This window comes from Muscardinus avellanarius, assembly GCF_963383645.1.
Source record: "Muscardinus avellanarius genome assembly, chromosome: 4".
Taxonomy (NCBI): Eukaryota; Metazoa; Chordata; class Mammalia; order Rodentia; family Gliridae; genus Muscardinus; species Muscardinus avellanarius.
This window is the reverse complement of record NC_137789.1, coordinates 25,816,425-25,841,658: the sequence shown is the minus strand read 5'-3', so window position 1 is coordinate 25,841,658 and position 25,234 is coordinate 25,816,425. Positions and strand designations below refer to the sequence as shown.

General features: G+C 36.9%; 1 protein-coding gene across 2 annotated transcripts in view; it reads right to left on the bottom strand.

The window, feature by feature from the left end:
• TRPS1 (transcriptional repressor GATA binding 1) overlaps window positions 1–24,817 on the bottom strand; it is a gene marked incomplete at both ends in the record, with an annotated part of 199,864 nt that extends 175,047 nt beyond the window's left edge. The window contains 3 exons of one of the 2 annotated variants that reach the window (XM_080693955.1): window positions 5,267–6,396; window positions 20,347–21,275; window positions 24,781–24,817. In XM_080693955.1, the coding sequence (XP_080550081.1) occupies window positions 5,267–6,396; window positions 20,347–21,275; window positions 24,781–24,817 (2,096 nt within the window). Of the gene's footprint in view, window positions 1–5,266; window positions 6,397–20,346; window positions 21,276–24,780 lie in introns of those variants that run through there. The other variant, XM_080693956.1, reaches the window with a different exon arrangement.
• Window positions 24,818–25,234: the final 417 nt, after the last annotated feature.

Below are 25,234 nucleotides of genomic sequence, written 5' to 3'. Positions count from 1 at the left end.
TTAAACTCTTGCAATAATGAATGTCTAGTTGAATTTATTTGTATATATCCTGCTTAGCATATGTTGTGCTTCTTTGTACATATGTACTTATATCTTTCACCAGTCCTAGAAAATCCTTTTTCTTTTTTCCCATTACTCCTTTCTGGCTCCTCTGATGTTAGCTGCATATTAGAAAATTCTTTCCCATTTTCTCCTCAAGTATTAAATGCCTATGCTCCATCATCTGTACTGTTTTCTTCTGGAATGCTAATATATATATATATATATATATATATATATATATATATATATATTAGTATATCTAATATATACTATCTAATGTATAATATATATTAGTATATCTAATATATACTATCTAATGTGTATTAGATAGTATAGCTAATACATATATAATATATAGAAGAAAAGCTCATAAATATTTCCATACCTTACTAGCTTACGTTTATATTTTCTGGGTTTTTTTTTTCTTCTTCTGCAGTACTGGGGATGGAGCCCAGGGGTATTTGCCCTCCCTCCCTCTGCCTGGCTAGATTTTATATTTTCTATCTCCTTACTCTCTTTTAAATACTCTTTCTAGTGTCTCGTTCTGATTGGCTTATTTACTTTGGCATTTTTTAATCTGTCATTAGCCTATCCTTATGTTTTACATTCTAATAACATTTTAATTAAAAATGCTATTTATTTTTGGGTTCTTCCTGGTAATTTATAGTTTCATGATGCTTGATCTATATTTAAAAGAAAATTTTGCTCTCTTAAACACATTTTTTACCTTGTAACTGCTAACTCATGTATCTGAAGTCCTGGGTTTTAAAATGACTTATTTGTGTTTTTAATGATTTCATGGGTGGTGGTTTATTTCCCTGTCCATATGGTGGATTTTTGTAGTAGTGAGCTCATACGAGCCTTTTCTTAGTCCATAGATCTATTGCAGGTAAAAAAAAAAAAAATGGTACTTTTCTATAGAAAAATATATGTTTACTACTGAAAGAAGACGGAGGTACCCAATGTGGAAACATCTTGCCCACCTTCAAGGTCTTAGCTTAAAGTGAAACTCACAGATTTAGCTTCTCATTCTGCAAGCAACTCCAGGCTTAGTCTTGTGGCCATCTGCAACATCAGTACTGGCATCTGCCCCCATACAATCTCACATCCCATGCTTACTGTTCACTTCTCCCTAGACTGGGCTTAGCTCACTCTTAGTGAAAGGGAGAAGAACAAATGCTTTGGAAATTCCCATTAATTTATGAAAGTCTTGCAAGGCATCACAAAATGTGTTTTAGATAGTAGAGTTGTTTTGCACGGAGACAGTCCTCCTGCCTATATGAGAAATATTAAGTTATGACACTGAACACACTGTCAAGAATGGTAGTCATATAGAGAATGGGTAGAGTGCTTAATTGAATGATAAATAATAAAAGAGATGCTGTGACAGAGACAGAGCAACTCCATCTGTTCAGAAGTACCTAATATCCAACCATAATTGTGAATTCAGGGTCCATATAGGTAAATATGGAACATTAAGAAAAGAGAATTGACCAAATCCAGTTACTGACTTGAAGATGTTACAAGATCAGCCCAGGTTAAACTTAGTTCTGATGGAGAATGTCCATGCAATGAAATCCACACTGACGCTTCTCACTCCCAGCTCAACATCAACTCTCCCGCTTCTTGGTTGTAGTTTAGAGATAAATGATTTCACATACTCTTGGCCTGTCCTAATTTTCACAACAACATAAGTTTTTACAACAACATAAGTTTTTTATGTATTAAGTGCTGAAAAGCCTAGAGTGCTCTATAACAATAATGCAAAATTATAGTATGTTTCCCAACATGAATAATATAAAAACAAATTTAACTAGAAGAATACAATAGTGATAAGGAAAACATGGCCTCTTATTCTATCTTCAAAATATGGCATTTGGGAAAAATGCTTTGATCGCACTTCAGATTGTAATCATCCATCTGACTATTTCCTTTCCTGTCCCTAGAGCTTCCATTGTTGTTCAACATTCAGCAAAGTGTCTTTCTACTTCCTATTCTTGAATTGTAACTCCTGAAATTGTAAGATTCCTAATTTCAAATATTTCTCTAAGAACTCACAAATAGATTAGAGATAAACCACTCAGCACCTTAAAGGTTGTCAGATCAGTGAAACTACAACAGGATTCAAAAATAAGTGAGAACATTATGCTAAGTGAGATTAGTCACAAAAAGCAATAAATTGGATGCTTTCCCTAATATGTAGAAGCTAGGGAGAAAATAGGTCAGAGGAGGAACTCTAGACAAAAAAGTAGAATATATAGATGAGCAAATAAGGCAACCTAATTGAGGGGGATGGGAGGAGGAAGAGGGAAATTCCCTGTTGTACATTCAAAAACATATCAAAGTAATCACTAAGCCAAGCATGAAAAGGAGAGAGGGTGAGAGAATGCGGAGGGAATTGGGGACAGGCTAAATGAGTGATGTGTGCAAGTATGCCTTTACCATCTTGTACCCCATTAAGATTTATGAGTATAATGTGCCAATAAAAAAATTTTAAAAAGAAAAAGACAATGTATGTGAATGGGTGTGTGCGCACGCACACATGTGCGCACAAGCATGTGTTCTCTTTTTCTCTTAGAAAACCAAATAGTTTAATTGTAAGGGCTCTACCATTTGCCTGACTTGATTCATTTGAAAACAGTGTAATATATCCATCCCATCATGGTAAGATATGCCATCAAATTCAGTCCTGCCCTTTTCATTATGGCTAATTAATGTACTATATCCAGTTAAAACAAATAAATTGAAATTCTCTGGAGTAAAAAAGTAAGTGAAAGCATTTTAATGCCTTTGTGACATACCTGTTTAATGTATTAGTGAATAAAATGATAAAGAGTTGACATAAATTTTAAATGGACAGACAATAGACAACTGTCCTTTGGCTTGAAACCGTAAGTCCTCAAAAGGATCCAAGACCATAAAACAGTCAAAGATTAAAATGTAACTCGCCTTGAAGATCTCTGCTTATTCATGATTACTGTGAGTCAAATGTTCAGGGGGATTTCATTTACATAAAGACATTCACTGAGCATCTATTAGACATCCTGGCAGTGTGTTAAATCATGCAGATGCATCAGGGAGCAAGAAAAGACTAGTATCTTCCCTCTGGAGCTTACTTTCATTGTTGAATATTAACTAAATCCTGACAACATCAAGTAATATTTGTATTCATAATTTTATTTCTTGGGAGATTATTTTATCTAAAGCATATAGAAACTCTTGTTTTCCCAGAAAGGTTATCAAGCAATGACCTCAGCTTCCTCAGGGGGAAAAAAAAAGGAACTGGTCTAAGTCATCTGGTAACTAGATGTATCAGAATATACTTGCGTGTGCATATGTGTACACATGTTGGTTTCCTCAAAAAAAAAAGAGAAAATCATAAAGATATCTTTAAAAAAAAGCTGCCCTTTTCAAAGAAAGAAGGGGTTATCTATTTCTTAGATCGCTAATGAATGTACATGCACAATATGTACATACTCACCCATACTCACACATCCACGCTAGTAAGCTCAGAAGCTGCTGTCTGCTAGCCCCAGAAATAAATTAACATGCAGCTAACATCAGAGGAGCCAGAAACACTCATTGCAAGTGTGAACACATATTTGATTGCAGGACTGTGTCTTTCCTAGGGCTGACCTTATAAATTAAACAGTGTAAATCTCAAGTAAGTGTTTTCTGAACATTTTGATTCACTGTGAACATTAGGCTGCCCTTCAAATTAACATCTAACATTATTAGCCTATTGTTGGACACGAACTGCTTCATTACTGGTGACTGTAAAGACACACACTGGCACTGAAACACAACTTCTAAAAGGAAGGAAAGGGCCTGTTTACAAGCTTGGGATGTAAAAATTGAAATATAAGATATTTAAAATAGGATATTGGATATACATATGGAAAAGCACTTAAAAATAGTAAATAAAGCTTTTTGCTTTTGTGCCTAGAGGCATAAAGCACCCAATAAGCACTAAGTAATATTTGAATACCCTGTATCTCCAGAGCTTTGCTGAACAAATTCCTACTAATAACCAAGTCTCAGTTTAAATGCTTCTTCCTCAGGGAGGCATTTCCTAATCCACCATATTAGGCTACATTGTTTTTATATTCAATTTAAACACAATTTTCTGTACTTCCTCTTGTAACACACTCATAGCTCTTATAAAGATGTGCAAAGTGAGCCTGGCGTGGTGGCTCATGCTTGTAATCCCCACACTTGGGAGGCAGAGACAGGAGGATCCCGCAGGTTCGAAGCCAGCCGCGCTGGCTTAAGAGACCCTGTTTCCAAATAAAAAAAAAAGTATCAAATAGGTCTGGGAGTGTAGCCGGGAGGTAGAAGGACTTCCAGGAACCCCAGTACCACAAAAAAAAGTGTGCAAAGTGCCTAGTCTTCCCTTCTAAACTGCAAGTGCCATGAGGGCACTGTCTTGTTTACTCCTCCACTGTCAATGCTGGGCACTATGTATATTCTTGGAATTAATTAAGGAAAGCATATATAGGTGAAACAAATATTTGGAAGCTAAACTCATCTTTATAAAGTAGGAAAATTAGCTAGAAAAACTAACACTTATAAAGCGAACAGAGTCAAAGTAGAAGTAAAATACTAATGTACCCTGACTGTCTATGAATATAAAATAACTTTAGGTGTTTTACCTGCTCAGAGGAGCTAGCGCCCATTTGCAATCACACATACAACAAAACGCTCATCTTCAAATTAGCATTTAGATGCCGATCAAGAACGGCGTCTACTTTTTCAAAATGAGAGGAATGTTCGATCTCATTTTTAGAGAAAAATGAGTAACATGTCCTCATTCTGAGCGTCTCCCAGTTGAAACAGAGAATAAAACACATTACAATAGCACCTGGAACTTAAGAATGGCTCCATAAAGTATTATGGAATGTGAAGTCATATTGAGCAAGAGCAAATAAATGGAATATTATAAATAAGTACACTTACCGGCATTATTAGCATCACAGAAAATTAGAAAAAAAAAACAATCAAGAAATGGTCTAAAACAGGTATAAAACCTGAGTGCAAGAGCCCAAATTAAAATCTAAGGTTGGTGCATCTACACCTAAGTCATCTGCAGTTCTATGAATGAGCTTCAATGTGACCTGGTCCTGTTACTTCCAACCCACCAGACTCACGCCCACCTGCATCAGCCCGCTCCATTCCTTCTCTTATTTTTTTATTTTTGGTATTTTGTCCCCACTGTCTGGCTTACCTGTAGTGTCGGGAAATCTCTTCTTCCACCTGGGTGACGAAATCACATTTGGTACAAGAGTGTTCTTTGCTCTCCTTGACAGCCGGCTGCCCGTCCGATCCTTGCAGATGATTTGCTTCTTGTTTGACATCCGAGGCTTGGGACTCATGCACAGTCTCATAGTGAAAGAGGAGCACATCTACATCAGGGGTAGAGAAGGGACACTGGTGGCACTGGTGTTTGACTCTCGAGCTTCCGGCCGCCCCAGGAGACAGGTGCAACAGCAAGAGTGCACAGTGGGAACAATTACTTTTTCTACAAGCAAAAGGATAAGTAATCTCTCCAAGGTGCTTTTCCGGGCTGCAAAGGCCTCTGGGACAAAATGGACAGTGTTTAATGGTACACTTGTGAATGTTATGGAGTTGTTGATAGTGACGGAGAAGTGGCCCCACTACAATTACGTCGGGGCCATGGCTTTTGGAATATCTAAAGTCGCAGAACTGACAGTTATAGCTTGTTACCATGTTATCCTCTGCTCCCTTGCTGGAGAAGTCCTTCTTTTTACCCCCACTGGAGCCCTTGTCTGCCTTGGTCATGGGCTCGCCTTCTGCACTTTTGGCTAGATCATTCTGATTAATGACGGAGCCCCTGGGAAGCTTATCATTCAGCTCTGGATTAAGGCCACCTGACTGCGAAGCTCCGTGCTGTTTGCCATAATGTTCTAGCAGTTTCACTGAGCTAGATGCCTCGCAGCTGAAACTACAAAATTTACACCAGTAGTAACTGGTGGCCTCTGTACCATTTTGTCTGGAGGAATCGAGGGGCTTGATGGGCACCGAGTAGCCAACAGGCGTGTCATCCCCAGTCTTGACCGTTATCTTGTCCTGCCACTTTCCAAAGTCACCAGAATCGCTGGGGCGAAGTGCAGGGATGGATTTGCTAGAGTTTTTCTCCGAAGGTTTCGCGGCCTCAGAGGAAGGCAGAGAAGCTTTGATTTTGTTCGGGTGGGTCTGGAGAAAATGCTGTTCGAGTTCAGTGGAGGAGTTGCCCATGTAAGTGAAGTTGCAGAATTTGCAGCGGAAATACTTGGTGTTTCCTTGGCAATCTGGTGTTTTCCGTCCAATGCCAATGAACGTCCCACCCGAAGTGACCTGGAGCACAGAGGGATGGGTGTTACTTTACACGTGCCATTAATTCAGGGAATTCTCTACAGACGGGAGAGGGCAACTGCCAAGCATCCTACATCAAGAGACAGAACAGTACTCCTGCTTGTTATGAAATCTCTAAAAGAATCAGAGCCAAAATAATCCACTCTTCATTACACAAGAGCTACTCTTTGAGTGGTTCATTATGCTTCACGTTTTAGGCCGAAATCACAGTTGAAGGTAAGTAATATAAGCAGTCTAACTCATTCGAAACATTTAATAATACACACTTTGAAAAAACTAAGAAAGCCATTTTCAACTGAGACTGAGACAGTACCACTACTGCCTCTTTCAAATGACAGTCCCATCCAGACGTGGTGTCACGTGCTTGGAATCCCAGTACTTGGGAGGTTGAGACAGTAGGATCACAGGTTCACAGCCAGCCTCAGCTACTTAGTGAGGCTCACCACAAATGATTGAGACCCTGTTTCAAAAATACAGAATAAAAATAGGAAGAAAAAAATTCCCCTGAGTTCAATCCCCAGTACAAAAATAAAAAAGGCAGTCCTGCAAGAAGTATCCAACCCACTTGGGGTTTCTCCTCACAGTAATGGTCGCTATCAGAATGAAGGCAGAAATTATTCAACCTAAAGGTTCTCTGAGAAAATCTGTTCAGTGCCCACAGAAATGAGGCTACAGGCAAAAATGAAGTGTAACTATTTAGTAAAACAAAGGTGCTAAAATGACCCTACAAAATGGCTTATCATGGAAGCCCAAACATGTACAATGAAACTAAAATTAAAATCAATGGAGTGGATCGGAAATTGAGGTGAAGGAGGACCTTTGTCAAGAGTTTCAAATGGTTCCTAACCAATGACAAATAAAAAGAAAAAAATCTTCCTGGACCGTACTTGAGTAATGCTCTGCCTCATGGTTCCCTGCTCTTCCCGTGAGTGGGTCATGGGGATGTTCAAATGCCAAATAAAAAAAATTCTTCCCATAAAAATCTCCATAGCTCTACTTTCTTTCCAAAAGTTGAAATCCCATAGTACTCCAGCCATGAAGTGCTCCAAAAGGCACTTTCGACAAAACCCTTCCTCCATTTCACAGTATACCTCAACAGGCAGCTCCATCCAATGCCATCTCTGAGCAGCCCAGATGCACAGTTTAAAATAAAGTTTTCGACTAAAAATACTCCCCAAAGTGAGATATTTTCCCTCCCAAATATCAGTGGATTTTTAAATTTTTCCAGCAACCAGATGTAATATATAAGCAAGTGGCATAATCATGTTCTGTATTCTTCAACAGCTGCTCAAAACTGACATGTGTGATCGCTGCTCATATCCTAAGTGCTCCATGAGAAAAGTCTCCAGCATCTCAAAATCACATAAAGGCTCTACTTAAAATGCAAATAATATTCGGCAGTGAATTGGGAGATGTATTGGTACCTCTACTATATAAAGAGAAAGAGGTAAGGCACCATTTGCAAACTTAAAAGAGAGACATGACCTTGTTCAAGTAACTTAATCTCTCTGGCAAACCGCTTTCTGCTTGGTTGGGACAACTTCTAAATTTATGTCCAATATTACAGTTCTAGTAAATGTGAATTAACACATAAACAAGTTGACACTGACTGTACATTAAGATAATTGTTTATGAATTTCTCGCGGAGCTTTTGTTCAAAAGATGATAACGGTACACTTCTGACAATGTCTATATTCCCCATACCAAGCACACAGATTTCAATCTGTCAGTAACAGAGCATTATTTCTCCATAAAGCTAAGAATTAGGCAGCAACCTGACAATCAGCCGAGAGTGTGAGAGATGTCAAGCCAGACCCTAATATGGTCCAGAACATTCTATCCTAGCATGTAAGTGACTAAAGAAACTAAATTTTTGCACTGAAATATAATGTATCATATTGAAAAACTTCTGTATGCATTTCTCAATTCGCTGGAAGTGAGTAGAAACCTTACTTTAAAAAAAAAAAAAAGCAAACAGAAGTTTAAATGGGATACCATCGTTGGGTACTCTGCTCAGAAACTTAAACATGAATCAAAAGGGTTAAATTCGGAGGTATCTCATTTTTAACATAAAGAGTGAACACTTCAGAGATGAAAATTCTCTTGCTTGAGCAACTACGTTGCTTCAGAGTTGCTGATCTCTCCTAATATAAAATGCTTGAATTTCTGCTTGTAAGACCAAGAGTTACAAGAAAGCACCACGCTTCATCACTACTACCATGATTTGGGGCTCTTTAGGTCTCATGTGGCATGACCACACTGAAAGAGTTGAACAAAAAGCACATATACTCTTAAGAAACCTCTACAATATTAATTCTGATACGAATTTAAATGATTACAAAGCATCGCGTTATCCCTTTTGGGTCACTATTATTGGACAACAACCTGAGGAGTCAGAAAATCCAAGCTTTCTTAGCTTCCTTCTTGGACTATCAACAGGTAAAGATACCACACAAGAAAGATAGTTTCACTTAAAAATACATTAATAAAACATGTTGGTTTACGATTAACTACAAACTATGAAAACCATGGTAGGTCTTTTAAGTTAATGGTGACTATGTGTCTAAAAGTTGTATATCTTTACCCAAAGAAGATTTGTCAGCTCCATTATTTGGGAATCTTTCAATGGATATATGCCAAAATTATGCTGAAAATCTGAACAAAGCTTCATACTACTGTCAACACTTTCAAATATCATCCAAGTAGCAAACAAAACTCAGGTATCTCATTTATTTTTGCAAGAACAAGAGTACTGACACCGCTTCTTTTTTTGGGGGGGGGGTACTGGGGATGGAACCCAGGGATATCTACCTCCACACTACACCCCCTTGTCAATTTTTTATTCTTTATTTTGAAACAGGGTCTCACTGAGTTGCAGAGGGCTTCACTAAGTAGTAGCTCAGGCTGTCTACGAACCCAGATCCTCCTGTCTCAGCCTCCCAAATCCTGGGATTACAAGCATGCGCCACCATGCCCAGTCTGACACTTCTAATAGATTATTTTCCTTCTTGGTTAAGAGCAATAAATTGTGCTAGTATTTCATGGTCTTATAAGTTAATACAGTATTATAATCACACATTATAAAAGCCAATTGGGGAAAGTATAATTACTTAGTATTCTATGTTTTCTCTCTTTCAAAAGATGATATAAAACTGTATTTCTGGGAATTTTTATACTTATGACTAAACTAAAAAAAATCACAACAGAATAGAGAAGATAGCTATCAGTCTTACTTATTTTGCTAACTGGTGTTTAAATTATAACATATTAACCCAACAGAAGGAGATATACTAATATTACACATCTTAAAATTATATTAAAGCCAGGCATTATGGTACCCGCTTATAACCCCAGTACTTGGGAGGCAGAAGGATCATGGGTTCTAGGACACCCTCAGCTATTTAGTGAGGCCCTCTGAAATTTAGTGAGACCTTTGTTTTCAAAAATAAAGAATAAAAATAGGGCTGGGGCTAGAGCTTAGAGGTAGAATGCCCCTGGGTTCCACCCCCAGTACCATCAATAAATAAGTAAATAAATAAATATAAAAGTATATTAAAGTGCCACTCCTGCTAGACAAAAAGTACATATATTCATTCATCTACCCAGATATTATAGCATACTTAGTTTACTTGATAGAAATTAGAAATACAAAGTAAAAAAAAGCTGGGCCATCTCTTCACCTTCAAGACACTTGTATTTTCAGATAAAAAGTTGTATCTAAAAGTCTTTATTCATTGGTATTTACTTTTGCTTGCATTTGAACACTCACAGAGAAAGTTCTCTAAATAAGATTCTATGAAAAGATCATTATTTAACCTTGTGGAGCCTGTTTCGCCATCTCCATGGATATAAGCAATATTACAACGCTTTGCCCTTTTATAGAATTATAGTGAGGTTCAAGGCAGGTCTATGCTGCCCAACAGAATGTTTCAAGGTGACCATAATGTTCTTCAGTCTTCTCCACCCGATGTGGTGGCCCTGGGCCACGTGTGACTATATAGCACTTAAAACAGGGCAAGTACAATGAAGAAGGGAAGTTTTTAATTTAACTTAATTTTAATTAATTTTATTAACTAACATTTAAAGAGCTGCACATGGCGAGGGAATGGCATATTAGGTAGCACGCTGTACAATAACAGCCACATGGATGGGATTATTACTTAGTAAAATGAACCACCCAAGTGAATTTCTCCTGTCACTGGGACAAACAGGCTCAATAGCCTGTTTAATATTGCATATTTTAAAAGTATAGCAGGTGAGCGCCACAGTCGTTCAAGTGCACACTCTTACACTTGGTACAACCATCACTCTTGGCTAAATGAAAAGATTCAGTTCTGCTGTTGCTAAGCTAAGGCTCTGTTATACTCTTTCTGAGACGACAGAAGAAAGTGTTATTAACATCTGGAAGTAAGAAAGAGCAGAAGGAATTTGGGTTATATGAATAAATGCTCTCCTTAAGGAAGATGAGGGCACAGACAGAAATTTCAAGGCCCCTACATGACCTGGGATAAGGAAGCCTTAGAAATTCATGGCACCATTATTATTGAATTGACATATACAGACTTCTTCAAAAAATGCAAAATGCAGCTTTTGGGCAGAGTTGATGGTATAGCAGTGAGCCTAGTTACCTTCCAAAGTGTATCTTTCAGCCAAAAGCAAATGAGCATAGTGCCATCTGAATGGAAATCAAAATTATAAGGAAACATACAACATAACTGATAAGGCATGAAAGAGAACAGGTTTTAACTTTTTTTTTCTTTGACTAAGGACTCTGATTTTTAAAATTCTTTTTTAACCCTAGTATCGAAAATTATTCCTTCCAACCCAGGTTTGGTGGTGCACACTTGTAATCCAAGAATTTGGGACGCTGAGACAGAAAGATTGTGGTTCACGGACAGCCTCAGCTACTTAGTGAGGCCCTCTGCAACTCAGTGAGACCGGTTTCAAAATAAAGAATAAAAAATAGGACAGGGGGTTTAGCTCGGAGGTCAAATGCCCCTGGGCTCCATCCCCAGACCCACCAAAAGAAAAAAAAAAAAAAAGAAAAAGAAAAAGAAAAAGTAGGGCAAGAAGTGTAGCTCGGAGGTTGAATGCTCTTGGGTCCCATCCCCAGACTCACACACACAAAAAAGAAAATTATTCCTTCCATGTAGTATTTTCCATGTTTCACTCATACTTTATTTATACATGTCTTTTAACAGAAATGTTTCACTATAAAAGTGAAAATATAAAAGCATTGGCTTTTTATCAAGGTCTTTAACCTCAATTTATTTCTATCCTCCTAATAATATGTAGCAAAACCTAATAAGAATAATATCTAAAAGAATATGTCAAAGCCAAATACTTTTAAAAGCCTCAAAAGTCTTAAAATGACACTTTAGCACTTGTACTTATTTTCAATGCAGAAAAAAAAATTGTTTGAACTAAATACAAGCCTTTCCTCAGATGTGGTTTATTTTCAAGTACTATATAATTGATAGCAACAGAGACAATCATGAGGGTACTAATTTAAGAGGACTTGAGGTTACAGGCTGATAATCAAAAAAGTGGAACCTTAAATAAAAGACTAAGTTATTAAAGAAAAATCATTGTTCAAATATTGAAGTTCTACGTAACTTAAGGAAATCTGTAAGGACGAGCTTGACTAAATATAGCTATAGTTAGAATTACTCTATGCATATATATTTATGTATGTGTCTATATATGTATATGAATATATATGGAATGTTTCTTCATGTATAGTGCTTCAGAAACATATTTTATAATAAAGGACGTTTCAATTGATGCACCTTGATGGGGAATAAATGATGAAAATTTTCAATAACAAATCTAATTATGTCAGTCATCTCTCATGCTATGTATGATTTATTCCTTTAATCTATTCTGCCATTGTCATCAGAATAAATCCAAGAAATGCCTTTCTCATTTGGATTTATAAGTGCCAACCAATTGGGGAAGGGCAAAAACTAAAATGAAATATAGGGTACAATTAAAAGAAAATCATTGCATATTCTTCTTTTTGAACATTTTCATAGTTGGCTTTTGTGGGTTACAAGGAAAAAAAAAACAATTTACCCTAAACCAGTTCTCTCATTTTACTCAATATAATCCTGAACTAGTTTCCCTATGGTTATCTGGTATCTGGGATAACAAGATACCAATATATTTTAAAGTCAGTCTCAATATATTGGAAGCCAACATTTTATTAGCAAAAGCACAAGAAAGAATGAAATGTGAGCTGGATTATCCAGCTAAGCACATTCTGCAAAGAGTTTGTCTGCCTCCAACCAGTCATCGCCAGTGGCCCATAACACAGACAAGTAAGAACTGCATGGGTGTTCTGTTCTTAAGATCATCTTAAAGAGAAAACAGAGTCTAATCCCTGAAAAAGTGTAAAAATTGCTCCCAGGGAAGGGTGCTTGGTTGCACATCTATTATGTAAGAATCACTAAGAAAAAATACAAAAAAGAAATAACATAATCCAGAATCCAACATCTCAAAAATCTCACAAGTGAGTCAATGAGAACAGGGTCAAAAGTGTTTCTGATAAGAGATGTAACAGGTTCCATGACAACGGAGGAAGAGCAACTAACCCAAACTGAGAGACTTCTGGAGGCGACACCACGCTGAGGACGGTGGAAGCAACATTTGAAGAAGTGCCTCCAAGGCGGTTATCATGGAAGAACATTCCAGGTGAAGCAGACAATATGAGTAAAAGCAGAAAGCATGAAAACTGCTCTCAGAAAGTACTGAATAATGAAATCATGAATATCGAACCTTTAAATGAAGTCTGCTATACAATGGAATCTGCTAAGTAGTAAGGAATGTAGATGTGCTGGCCTTCTGTTATCCTTTGCATAACAGTGAAATAATTTGGAAAAGGAATGCCTTACTGAAGAGACAATATTTAATTATACAAGTATAACTCGATTTTTTAAATAGAACTATACTTTCGATTCGATGTAAAAAGATTAATCTATGGTATAATTTTTAAAAAATTAAAATGAGAGAAAGAAGGGAGGGAGGGAGCAAGGTAATGTGAAGACGGAGAGAGGAAATAGAAAAAAAGAAGGAAATAGAAAAAAGGACACACATGGGGAAGTAAGAATAGAGAAGAAAGAAGAAAAACAGAAAGGGAAAAAGGAAAGGAGGGATGAAGAAGAGAGAGGGGGAAAGAATGGGGAAAAGAAGGGAAAAGGAAGAAAAAGAGAAGTGAACAGAAAGAAATACACAAACCAACAAGAAATTACTAAGTAAAAATTAAGGTGCTGATGGTAATAGAATGAAGAAGGGAATTATGGAAAAACCATTCAACTGTTTGGGGAGAGAGAGTATCAGAAAGAAATCCAGGGTAATGCCAACACTTCAGCCTGGCTGACTTTAAACTGGAAATATGGAAGAAAGAAGACAAAAGAAATTGTTTTGGGAAGCTTCTCCTTCACCTCTGTTGCCTCTGAGGTGGCAGTGGAGTATCAAGGTGGAGCGACCCATCAGCTGGAAAAACAGGTCTTAGAACAACCATCCCTTATTATATGATTCCCCAATACACTAGTGGACACATGAAAGAATTCAGGTGCCCTTTCATCTTACATCAGCAGGCCATCTAAATATTAAAGGAGCACACAGACAGGTAGGTGGACCACTGGATTCTCCAGCTCCTCACTGCGCCTGACTTCTGTCTCACTTTCAGAACCCAGTGAAATCATCCAGCTCCAAGCACAGAGGAGGTCCACAGCACACTCAAATTAGACTCTCTAAAGGCAGTCTGATTTGTTCCCTACCTCCACGCCCATCCTCGTTCCTAACAGAGGCAGAGGAAAGAACTTTAATTATACAGCCTTGGAAAATGCAAACGCGATCTGAGTGTAACTTCTTAACATTGAATCTTCATAGGAAAACCAACCTAAAGTGTGCCTACTAACTAGAGAAGAAGACAACTCCCAGACCATCTATTATATCATAAATTCCTAAAGCAAAATCCTCTAAATGAGGGGAGTATGAAATAAACACATCATGAAATATTCTTTAATTGGGAAATAAAGCACTGCTTTCTTGATTGAGTAAATCAAAATTCACCCCTACTCTGTCAGAATTAGTTTCTGTAGCAAAAGGAGGAGTGAAAATGAATAATAATAATTAAAACAAAAAGACAAATCAACACATTTAACTTTCTTTCTTGTGATTTCAATTATATATAAGCCTAGTAAATTCGGGGAAGGTTAGTTTCCTACTACATGAGTTAGAAAATAGATAACCTCAAAAAAAATCACAAAGCTTTTCACACTGAATATGATTCGGAATATGCTTCAAGTAGCTTTTTATTTACAGCAAACCCAGTCTCATATTCAGGCAGGTTGTATATCACAGTGGTTGTAAGGACAGGGTTCTGGAGCCCATCTACCCTCGTTTATATCATACCTGTCCTGGTTATGCAACTCTGTGACCTTGGCCAGGTTACTTTAATCTCTCTCTGCCTGTTTCTTCTTTTTTAAAAAATGGACATATCAGTAGTATCTACTTCACAGGTTTTCATGAAAATGAGCCTATTAACACAACATAAAGAACTTAAGAGCCACATAAGCACATAAGAAGCCCTTAATAAAGGTTGGCTATTAAAAGACGTAAATCTAAAATTCTTTAAAAAACTACAATAGAAGCTCCGTGTGATTTTTTTATTATGCAATTAAAAACAAAAGAAGTATGGGTCAGATTAAAAGAATTGCTGAAATATAAACTTTACATTTTATTTTTCAACTAAAAAGCAAACAAGGATTGGTCCAATATTCTGAAAATGTAGGACATTTGCTTCAAACTCTGGAATCAAAGGTTGAAAAATTTTATGGTTTAAAGATTATCAGAACTAGACTGCACAAAGGAATGAGAAAATGAAAGGCAACTGCTTTCTTTCTCTCCGTACAAACTTTCCTGGGGTTGATGCACCAGTTGTGGATCTGTGTTTCCAACAGCTGCAAGTATGTTGTAATTACAATGACCCAAGAAATAAAAGGCACTGAATAATTTGCTGACTTGATATGGTTAGCAGAACAGGCCATTTCAGAGATAACACTTTTATTAAGAGTTGAATAATGCTAAATCTGATTGGTTGCACTGATAATCCTGGTTTTTTTTTTCTTCTAAACATTCTGCCTGGAGAAAAACGCTGATGCTCCAGTAAATGATACATGTTCTTTAAATGATATCAAATAAACCAAAATTCAGAGAGGGACTGATAGTTATTGCACCAAAACTGATGGAATAGAGCCAAATGTAGATTTAATGACCATACAGGTAAAGGGATTAGCTAAGATGGTCAAACTACTCCTACCCAGGTGGCTACATTATCCAGCTCAGCCATCTCCACTGCTGCAAATAACCTGGTAAATGCCATAACTTTGCTTTGCTTTATGGCCTTGGGGTGAGCATATGTTTTATTTTGCACACTTTATTTCTTGTTAAAGAGACACAGTCCTGAAAATAAGCATGGGTTCATATGCCAAACCTTCTGCACTCCATGGACAGTCTGAATTGATTAAAGTCTCATTCACCAGTTTTTCTAAAGTGCAATTGTCCTCAACTCAAAAAAACAAAGAAGCAGAACCTGCTAAGATCTACAACTTCCCTCAAACTCTAGATCAAAGGAAGCTCCCAGGCAAAAAATAAATATTTGGAAGTAAAATTCAAGACAAGTCAAAATAAACCACAATAAGACTAATGTTCCCTGAATTTTTTTTTTCAAACCAAACTGTAATCTCCTGTTCAAATGAATATACTAGTATATGTTCAGGATCTATAAAGCACACATACTTAAATATGTTGAAAATAAAATACAAAGGATGACTTCCTATCTCTAAAATCGATTCTTCCTGTTTCTAACATGATATATTGTGCAACTCTGATAAAAAAAAAATACAAAACAGAAATGCAGTTCTCCTACTTCAAACCTAAGATAATTTCTGGTAAGTTAATAATTCATCAATAATTCATCTGGTAAGCTGGAAATCCATCAAGGGCCAAAGCGAATGCAATGGCTAGAATCCAGTAGCTACCTTCTGAAGAATCCTGCATAAAGCAGAATATGGAAAACGTTTACTAATGTGGGAAGTCAACACATACGCCATGAGCATTTACAAACTTGGGATAGTGTAAACACTTTCCCGTGGGAAGCACAACTTGACAGGCCTGCTACTTTTATAACCTGATCTGAGGGCTAAAAGCTCCCCCATAAAGATGATGCAAACGCCCTAATGCACAGCACATTAAGCCCTAATGAAACAGCAAAGTTTGCGTTGTTAATGCAAGCCTCCATTCAGGGATGGTTTAAATATAAGCATAATAAAGCAGATTAAAAAGAAAGAGGCTGTAATTACTTTTTTAAGAACTCAATCTCTTGTCCTATTATTGGTCTACATGTGAGCCTCAAAGGCTGAATACAGATAGTAAAAATTACATGAAGAACTTACCAATCATGGCATATGCATTATTTTTTTAATGCAGGTTTAACAATTGATAAAAAAAAAAGTGCGGGAAATAAGAAAAATTGGGAAACTATCATCCCGGTCATATCAACTACCTCTGAGTTACTCAATGTATTATTATTATTATTTTGGTTCTGACTCCAGGACTGGCCATATTACCTTAAGATGTAGGGAGAATCTCATGAATTCCAAAGACTAAGAAAAGAGTCTTGGTTTTATGGTGGCTATTTAAGGTAAAGCCCATTATCTGTCTGGATCTTCAGGTTATATGCAGCACAATGCAACACTGTGGACACTATTTTTACAAAACTGAATATCTTCCACAGTTACTTGTGATACAATTTCTTCAGAAGTAGATATAATAGGTACAGCTTAGATATTATCTAATTTTTTACCTATTCCTCCAAATATTATAATTATGAATTTAAAATATATATACCAATATTAGGATTGATTTAAATGATTTCTTTTTTCCCAACGGTGTATCTCATATTTGCACTCACATTGGTTCAAATTATTTAAAACTATCCATGTCAAACAAAATATAGATCAAAGCCACAGAGTTCTCGAAGGCCTTTACTTCAGGCTTCTGTTCCTTTTTTCTTGGCCTAAAATATCATAAATCTATCATTAGCTACCAACTGTTCTGAAGATTTAAAAAGGTTTAAAAAGGCCGGTTTAATTGAAAAAGATTAATGAATTGTTCACCTTTCCCTCAATTAGCTTAGATTACAGATTTATATGAATAATTTCTGAAATTTAGTGATTATTTGTCTGCAACACAGATGTTTACTACCATCTTTTTATCAGAATTCATGCAAGCCATAAATATATATATATATATCTGACCAAAAATACCTGCATTAAAGAAATTGTACATACGCAGGGCGTGGTGGCGCATGCTTGTAATCCCCGCGCTTGGGAGGCGGAGACAGGAGGATCGCGCTGGTTCGGAGCCAGCCTCGCTGGCTTAAGAGACTCTGTTTCCACATAAAAATGTTAAAAAATAGGTCTGGGAGTATAGCCCGTGGGAATGTATACCGGAGGTAGAAGGGCTTCCAGGAACCCCAGTACCACCAAAAAAAAAAAAAAAAAAGAAAAAGAAAAAGAAACTGTACAGTCAGCATTTTATCTCTCATAGCTTTTAGTCGCCACCTCAGTTCAAGTGCCAAAGAAAGAACCGGTCAAAGGGAGTTTCAGCAACACAAACATGTGTGGGCATAAAGCAGAGTATCAGATTCACTTTTTTATTGAGTTTATAAGGACGCCGTTCAATATTCATTTCAGAATAAAAATAATAAATAGCAACTTCTCTTCTGACATGCTTTTGTATCTGTATCTGGTGTATGTGCAAAGTGTCCAAATTTAGCATTTAATCTGCTAATATGTTTAGTGTTCCCTTCATAAACTGAAGTCAACTTTCTTTAAACTCACTTAAAAACCTAATCATTTCTTTGAAACAATCACGCACTCTTCCCAGGGATTGCTTTGTTTCTATTTGTAGCAATGCTAGTTCTAACTAAGAAATTAAAAAAAAAAAACTGATCTAAACAAGATTACCTTCTTGCATGCTATTTCCTACTACATTTTGTCTTCTTTACTGTGTGTGCTGCAAGGATTTAGTAGACAGCCCAGTCTAGGATCAGCTGTTTTATTTCTAGTTCTATTAGTTCAAACTCAGATAGCTCACACATCTGTTTTATTTCTTAAATCACTGCCCAGGAAAAAGTGTTCTACCCAAACATAAACTTTACTATAAATAACTAAGAACCTAACAAATAACTGTTTGGGGGAAATGGAAGTGTGTTTAAAACTCTGATTTCTTCCAAACTATAGGCCTTAGTAATCTTCATCTTAGAGCCTTCCTGACAGCAGAGATCAGCTTCCCTCAGAAGTTGTCCCCGGAGTGAACAAACTGAAACTCCTGCCGGAAATCCAGGTATTAACATCATATTGCTTGCTAATTATAAAACACCGTTTCACATACTGACATTATTCACTTCCAACCCTTTTATCTAAAACACGTATTTGCTTTCCAATCATAGTTTGACAGCAGAGTGTATCTGACATAAGACAGTGAAATGATCTTTAATAAGACAGCAGTTCAAAGCATGTAGCTTTCATGCATAATAACTATGTTGGCTTAATTTGCTGCTCCACGGAAATAATTCTATTTGTGGAATTCACAAAGTAAGATGGAATTTTTAGAGAGCTTTTACCAAAGATGAAACTGGCTTTTTAAGAGTTCTTCATCTCTCCTTTTTTAAAACAGTGAGGATGGCCACTCAGACATTTAAAAGACTAGGAAGTTTTTCCTGATTCTTCTTTAAATTATTGTAAAGTATTTTCACTACCTGTTATTTGTAACCCCTGTGCCTGTCTTTCTTAATTGGTATTAGGTCATTAGCGAAGTCTAAAGCAATGTACTATGCTCTGACTATTAAGTTGATAAAAATGACTGATATTTCAAGGGATTTAGTAGGTCAAATAAGTGTGATGTGATCACATTAGTTCTCTGGTATTTCCTCTAATCATTCCTAAAGAAAGTTAATAGGAAACCTAGTATCTTTTGAAATCTCTATCATCTAATTCTTGAGCTGACCCAGAGTCTCAACTACACTAAAACTGCTAAAGTTAAATGAATACATTTCCTTTGACTCAGTTCCCTGTTTCATTCTATTGAAAATGGTAACAATTTTGTTTTTCATTTCACATATGCCATAAACTAAAGACAGAAAAGTAGATCAAAAAGGTACACTGGTTTTAATAAAAGTATAAATCTAAATCATCACTAAGTGCTTTCATAAAGTATTACCATTTTCCTTAAATACAGAAAGGAATGCTTTATTGGCCTATGCTAAGGTCATCCTGGTGTCCTTGGTACTTACAATCACACTGACTTCTTTCTAATCAATGTAAAATATTGTTTCCAAATCTTCATTTGCAATCATTTGCTTTTTTAAGAGTATATTTATGTGATCATCAACATGATCCAAGTCTATTCAGGCAACTAGGAAAGCAAGTCCTAATGCAAGATACAGGAAAGAACCTCACAGGGGAAAGATAGCAGAAGCCGTATAATCTGAAACTAAAACAAGGCATGAATTATCCTGTACAACCATGAAGATTAGTGCCATTTTGGGAAGACGATGAAAATATCCAATTACCATGAAGTATAACCAAAAATATGAAGCTGAGCTAATTCTATGAAAAGACTTTCTCCAACCTAATAGAAATGTGAAGATTTCTTTTTTTCCCATGAGGGGAGGCTAAGGACAGCTCTGATTAAACTTTTGGAGGGTATAGTCATGGAGGGCATCCATCTTTTCTGCTGGATGTAGAAAGCTACTCATCTACTATTGGGACTTTGCTTTTAACATGCAAATGAGAATTCACGCTTCATTACTGATAGCTTTCTCTGTACCAAGAAAAAAAAATTACAATGTAAAGCACAAACCTGTACATCATAGGTCCCATTTAGTAAAACAGGCCTTGAAGAATTGATGTCCTGCAGCACACCAGAAAGCACAGAACGGTTGACCTTCTGGAAGTCTTTGGAATGGCTGAACTGCACCATGTTATGAAGAGCCAAGATTTTGCTGTCCAGCTCAGCATCCTGCCTGGTGCGGTTATGCAGTCCTAAGTGATACTTTCGGAAGTGCTTGATCAGATCTGTGGGGTCATTGCCATAGTAACCATATCCACAGATATTGCATTTAAAGTCCTGAAGCTCTGGAGACAGAGGTGCCGGGTCTGGGTTGTCATTCACCAGTAAGTCAGTTTTGGATTTATTCAGTCTTACACCCCCATCTGAAGGCACTTGTGGGTTTTTTGAGGCCACTGAAACTGGGCTTAAACCTTGACAATCGGCTTGACCACTCTGAGCTTGCCCTGTTTCCTCGGTAGCCTTTGGTGACATCTTATGATCTTCCTTTGTCTCCAACGATTCCCCTGATGGGGTGCAGGCCATATCTTGAGGGTCATCTGCCTCTGCTCTCTGAGGAGACTTTAAGGGCTCACACACTCCCCCAGCAGCTGGAGATGAGAAAGCCAACATATTTCTGTCTGTCACCTCATCATGCAGAAAGGAGGGAAGGTTTCCTCCCTTACTGGGGCTTTCATAATTGAAGCCAGCCTTCTCGCCCAGGACTGAGCTTTTCAAGTCCTTCTTACTGCTAGAAGATGGATCTTGGGCATGCAAGCTATGTTCCTCCTTATTATTTAGTTCTGCAGCGTCACTCTGATCTGTATTTTCTGACATCTGATCTGCAGAAAATTCTTTGTTCTTCCCAGATACCTTGCTTTCTGTACCTATGGGCTCCAGGGTCTGGCCCTCGCCTTCACTAGCAACGTTTCTCAGAGGGGGGTTCTTTTTCCGGACCATATCTGTGAAAATACAGGAAAAAGGCAGATGATGGGTTATTTGAAAGTTACAGACACCTAATCAACTCTACAATATTTTACTTATTGGATTCCAGGTTTGCTAAGTTGCATAATAAAATACTTCACAAAATTCAGTCTTAAATAAAATAGCAAAAGCTTGAGAATAAAGCAAACAAATTACATTTAGAATTTTTTGTCACAGACAATCATTTATTTAAAGCTGTTTTGTGAAGATTGAAGGACTCACTATTAATATTGGCACCATCCTTCCTGTTTTTCTTTCCTACCAATTGTACTTTTGCCCAATTTCTTCTTTTTAATAGTTTAATACTTTTACTAGGGCATTATAGATAGCCTCACATCATAATGCAGTTCAGAGTGATAGTGACATTTACACAGTGAGCTTTCTCCCAGCTTCCTCCCTACTCCCTCCCTTCCCTGTCCAATTTCTTTTTTCGGTTATAGTCAATGACATAAACAAACACTTATATATTTACGTATTACAGACTATATGTAATAAAATGTATATGTTGTGTTTATAGAACATACATGTGCATGTTTATAAAATACATTCTATACATTTATTTGAAGGACAAATATATGTATATATAAACATCATAACCTGGAATTTAATACTGTTACACTGTGCAACCAAGATACAAATAGGATTTCAAACAAAATATCCTCAGAGTTAAAAAGACAGAAACAGCCATGTTATAAACAAAGTGAAAATTGTCCTCTTACTTCCAGGGATGTAGGGATAATGAATGCTTCATCTCTGACCTACCAACAAATTGCTTGAAGACACATTTGGGTCTTTCCTGATATTAGGAGGACCTGGCCTGTATTCAGGTCAGATGTCACCAGAAATCTCTACTGCATGACAGGAAACCGAACTAAGCCCTGGTTTGCTATTCATACCTGAAGAAAACTCTACCCAGAGCACTGCACTGGAACTGACCAGAGCAAAACACACTGAACCCATGTGACACTGTCATGTTCTTAGAAGAAAACAGCAAAGAGCAGTTTCTTATGGTTTCCCTTCACATGCCAACTGACAGCGTCATTCAGGTTAGTGGTATCAGTGACGAAGGCCAAAACTAGGCCGCTGTCACCAATTCTTTTACAAGAGTCTAGTGAATCATAACTCTAAGGATGGAAAGAAATAAGAAACAATTTGTGCCCTGTCAACTGAAGAATGTGGTACCAAAAGGCAAGTAGAGGACAGGGTCCCATGCTTCTTAAGCACTCAGATGAAACACTGTCAATAGCTATCCAAGTCATTGTCACAAATGTCTCCTGGAAAGTTCTACCTGTGACTTCCTAATAAAACAACACTACTCTAGTGGCCAACTCAGCTGCGAGGCCCAATTTAACAGAGCTAGTTATACCACATTGATCCAAAATATGCTGGGAAAATCCAAATTAATAACATGGTTTAGTCATTTCTGTCTATAATTTCTCCCAAGTGCTGAGGAGCCACATTGGCTTGAGATGGACAGGTGTACCTTTGCTTCTGAAAGGCTGGTCAAGCAAAATGTTTACAATATGAATCACCAAACAAGGATAATACAGCAGTTGTATGAGAGGAATCCTTTACAAGGTAAAAATTCAGCTTAGTGAATAATATAAAAAATAAACAACTGTATTTGAAAAAGTACACTGCTCCTTCCTATGCACCCATAGTGGCATTTATCAAATATCCATAGAATCTTCCTCTTGAACCAAAACAAAAAGCAAAAAACAAAACAACAACAAAAAAAAAAGAACCCTCTAGAAGAATGAAGTTTCCAAGAGAAAGTAAAGACCGTGAGGCAAGTCAACAGTGAACAGGGTAGAATATGTGTTCCTCAGCTTGGTGTCACCCACTTAGGGCCTATAATCAAGGAAGCTAAGAGATCTCTGTTATAAAGGAAACACTGGTTGACTGTGGTTCTAAAATTTTTGCATTTCAGTGTCTTATTTGTTGCCTGCAAAATGTTAGGAGACCACCGCTATTCTTCTGTCAGAAGAGACTGAAGTAAACTTGGAGCTTTCTAACAACACATGGAAGATTGGAAGGCAATTTTAGTGGTAGCCAATAAAGGGACAAATTAACAGGGGGAAAAGGGAATAAAAAGAAACCTTAAAATTAATTATTGTTTAAACTATAAGTTTGGGCACAACCTTACAAACATATAGTTTTGAGCAAGGCACAGAAGCACATGTCTATAGTCCCAGCTACTGGGGAAGCTGGGGTGGGAGGGAGTCCCTTAAGTTGAGGAGTTCAAGATCAGCCTGAGACATATAGCTAGACCCTAGACCTGTGTTTAACACACACACAAACACTTTAACTTGGTCTACATAAAACAACATTCTAGGTCACAGAAGAGAAAGCATTCCTACATATAAAAATGTGTTGGTTAGCATAGCACCTCCGGCCTTTTCCTCTAGAACACAATGGTTGTTTTTTGTTGTTTTTTTTTTTTTCATTTTACACCATGTCTTTAGTAATTATTACAATATTATCTTTCCATGGGGGCAAATGCTAAATAACTCTATCATCTGTGTTTTAACATTTTCTACTTCATATGACTAAAATCTAACAATGACTCACCTAAATAAGTGAGTACAGTATGACACAAAAAGTTGTTAAAAATCCTATACAAAAGGTAGAATGACTGAAGAAACAGAGAAAGAAAAACAATTCAATTCATTAAGGTTATCCTTCCATTAAAATGAAAAAAAAAATGATTTTAATGGAAAAAGATTGATGCCCATACATTAATGTCTAGGTGACTGGGAAAATGGCAACATTTTAAATAGACAGGAAATTGAGATAAAATTCTTTGAAGTGATTTGATCTAAATATGTTCATTTTGTAAAAATTAATTTTTCAGAACAGAAAGTTTAAGACCTTGATGATTTATGGCTATCATGAAGAGATATAATGAGCCAAATTTTAAAAACTACTCACCCAGCATCTTTAGTGCCTGAGAGAAAATGTGATTTAATTAAGTTATCATCTTTCCAAATTTCAGTTCCTTCTTCTACCCAAGAACAGACCTTTAGAATGCACATGACTCTCTGACTCCTTATGCTGAATAAAGCCCTTAATAATATACATTGCAAAGAATGCTGAACTGCTAAAACTTCAAAGAAGTATCAGAAAGGTCATTTTGGTTTTTTGTGCTGCGAGGGCAGGGGCATGCTCCTTTTATAGTTGCTGTTTAAAAAAAATTGTGCTTAATTTAGTTGACTATACTTTGAAGTAGTTATAGAAAAAATAATTTTTACTGGAACTGTATCATCATAATTTTTCAGAGTGACATATTATGTAAATATAAGCACATTCACAATACTTCTAAGTGGAAGGAACTCCCCTAGCAAGTCATAAGTTAGATACCGTTCAGGCTAGAGCCACCCTCCAGTTATTATCTCTAAGACAAATAACAGATTGCACGATGTTTTACTGTGTGCCAAGAACTTTTCCAGTTAACATTTTCACTTGAAAAAATAGATCACATACTTGTAAAATCATACCCAGCATTGACTTCATAAGGCATGTGGCTTTAGAGTGCTTTTTACAATTATTAATTCTATTAGTCAACTAGCAGGAAGCTAATGCAATTGTCTTAGAAGATGCTCGGAGGACACAGAAGACATTTTGAGAGCTGATCTGTAAATCTGCAAAACAAAGCAAAAAATATTTCCTTCCTAAATGATGGAAATGTACTTTAAGGTATCATGCCTAAAATACATTAATATGACAGAACTGTGGGCTGCTTAAAAGTATCTGATAAAAGTAGGAGCAGACCGGGAGCAGGATCCTCTTTTCCCCTGGGTTTTAATAAAGCAGCAGGGGAGAGGAAGATGATATGAAAGATCACAGGACAAGAAGTCATTTTCACAACAGATTCTGGTGTTGGAGAAATTACTGGACCTCAAAACTCCCTCAACCCTCATGACTATGATACTTACCT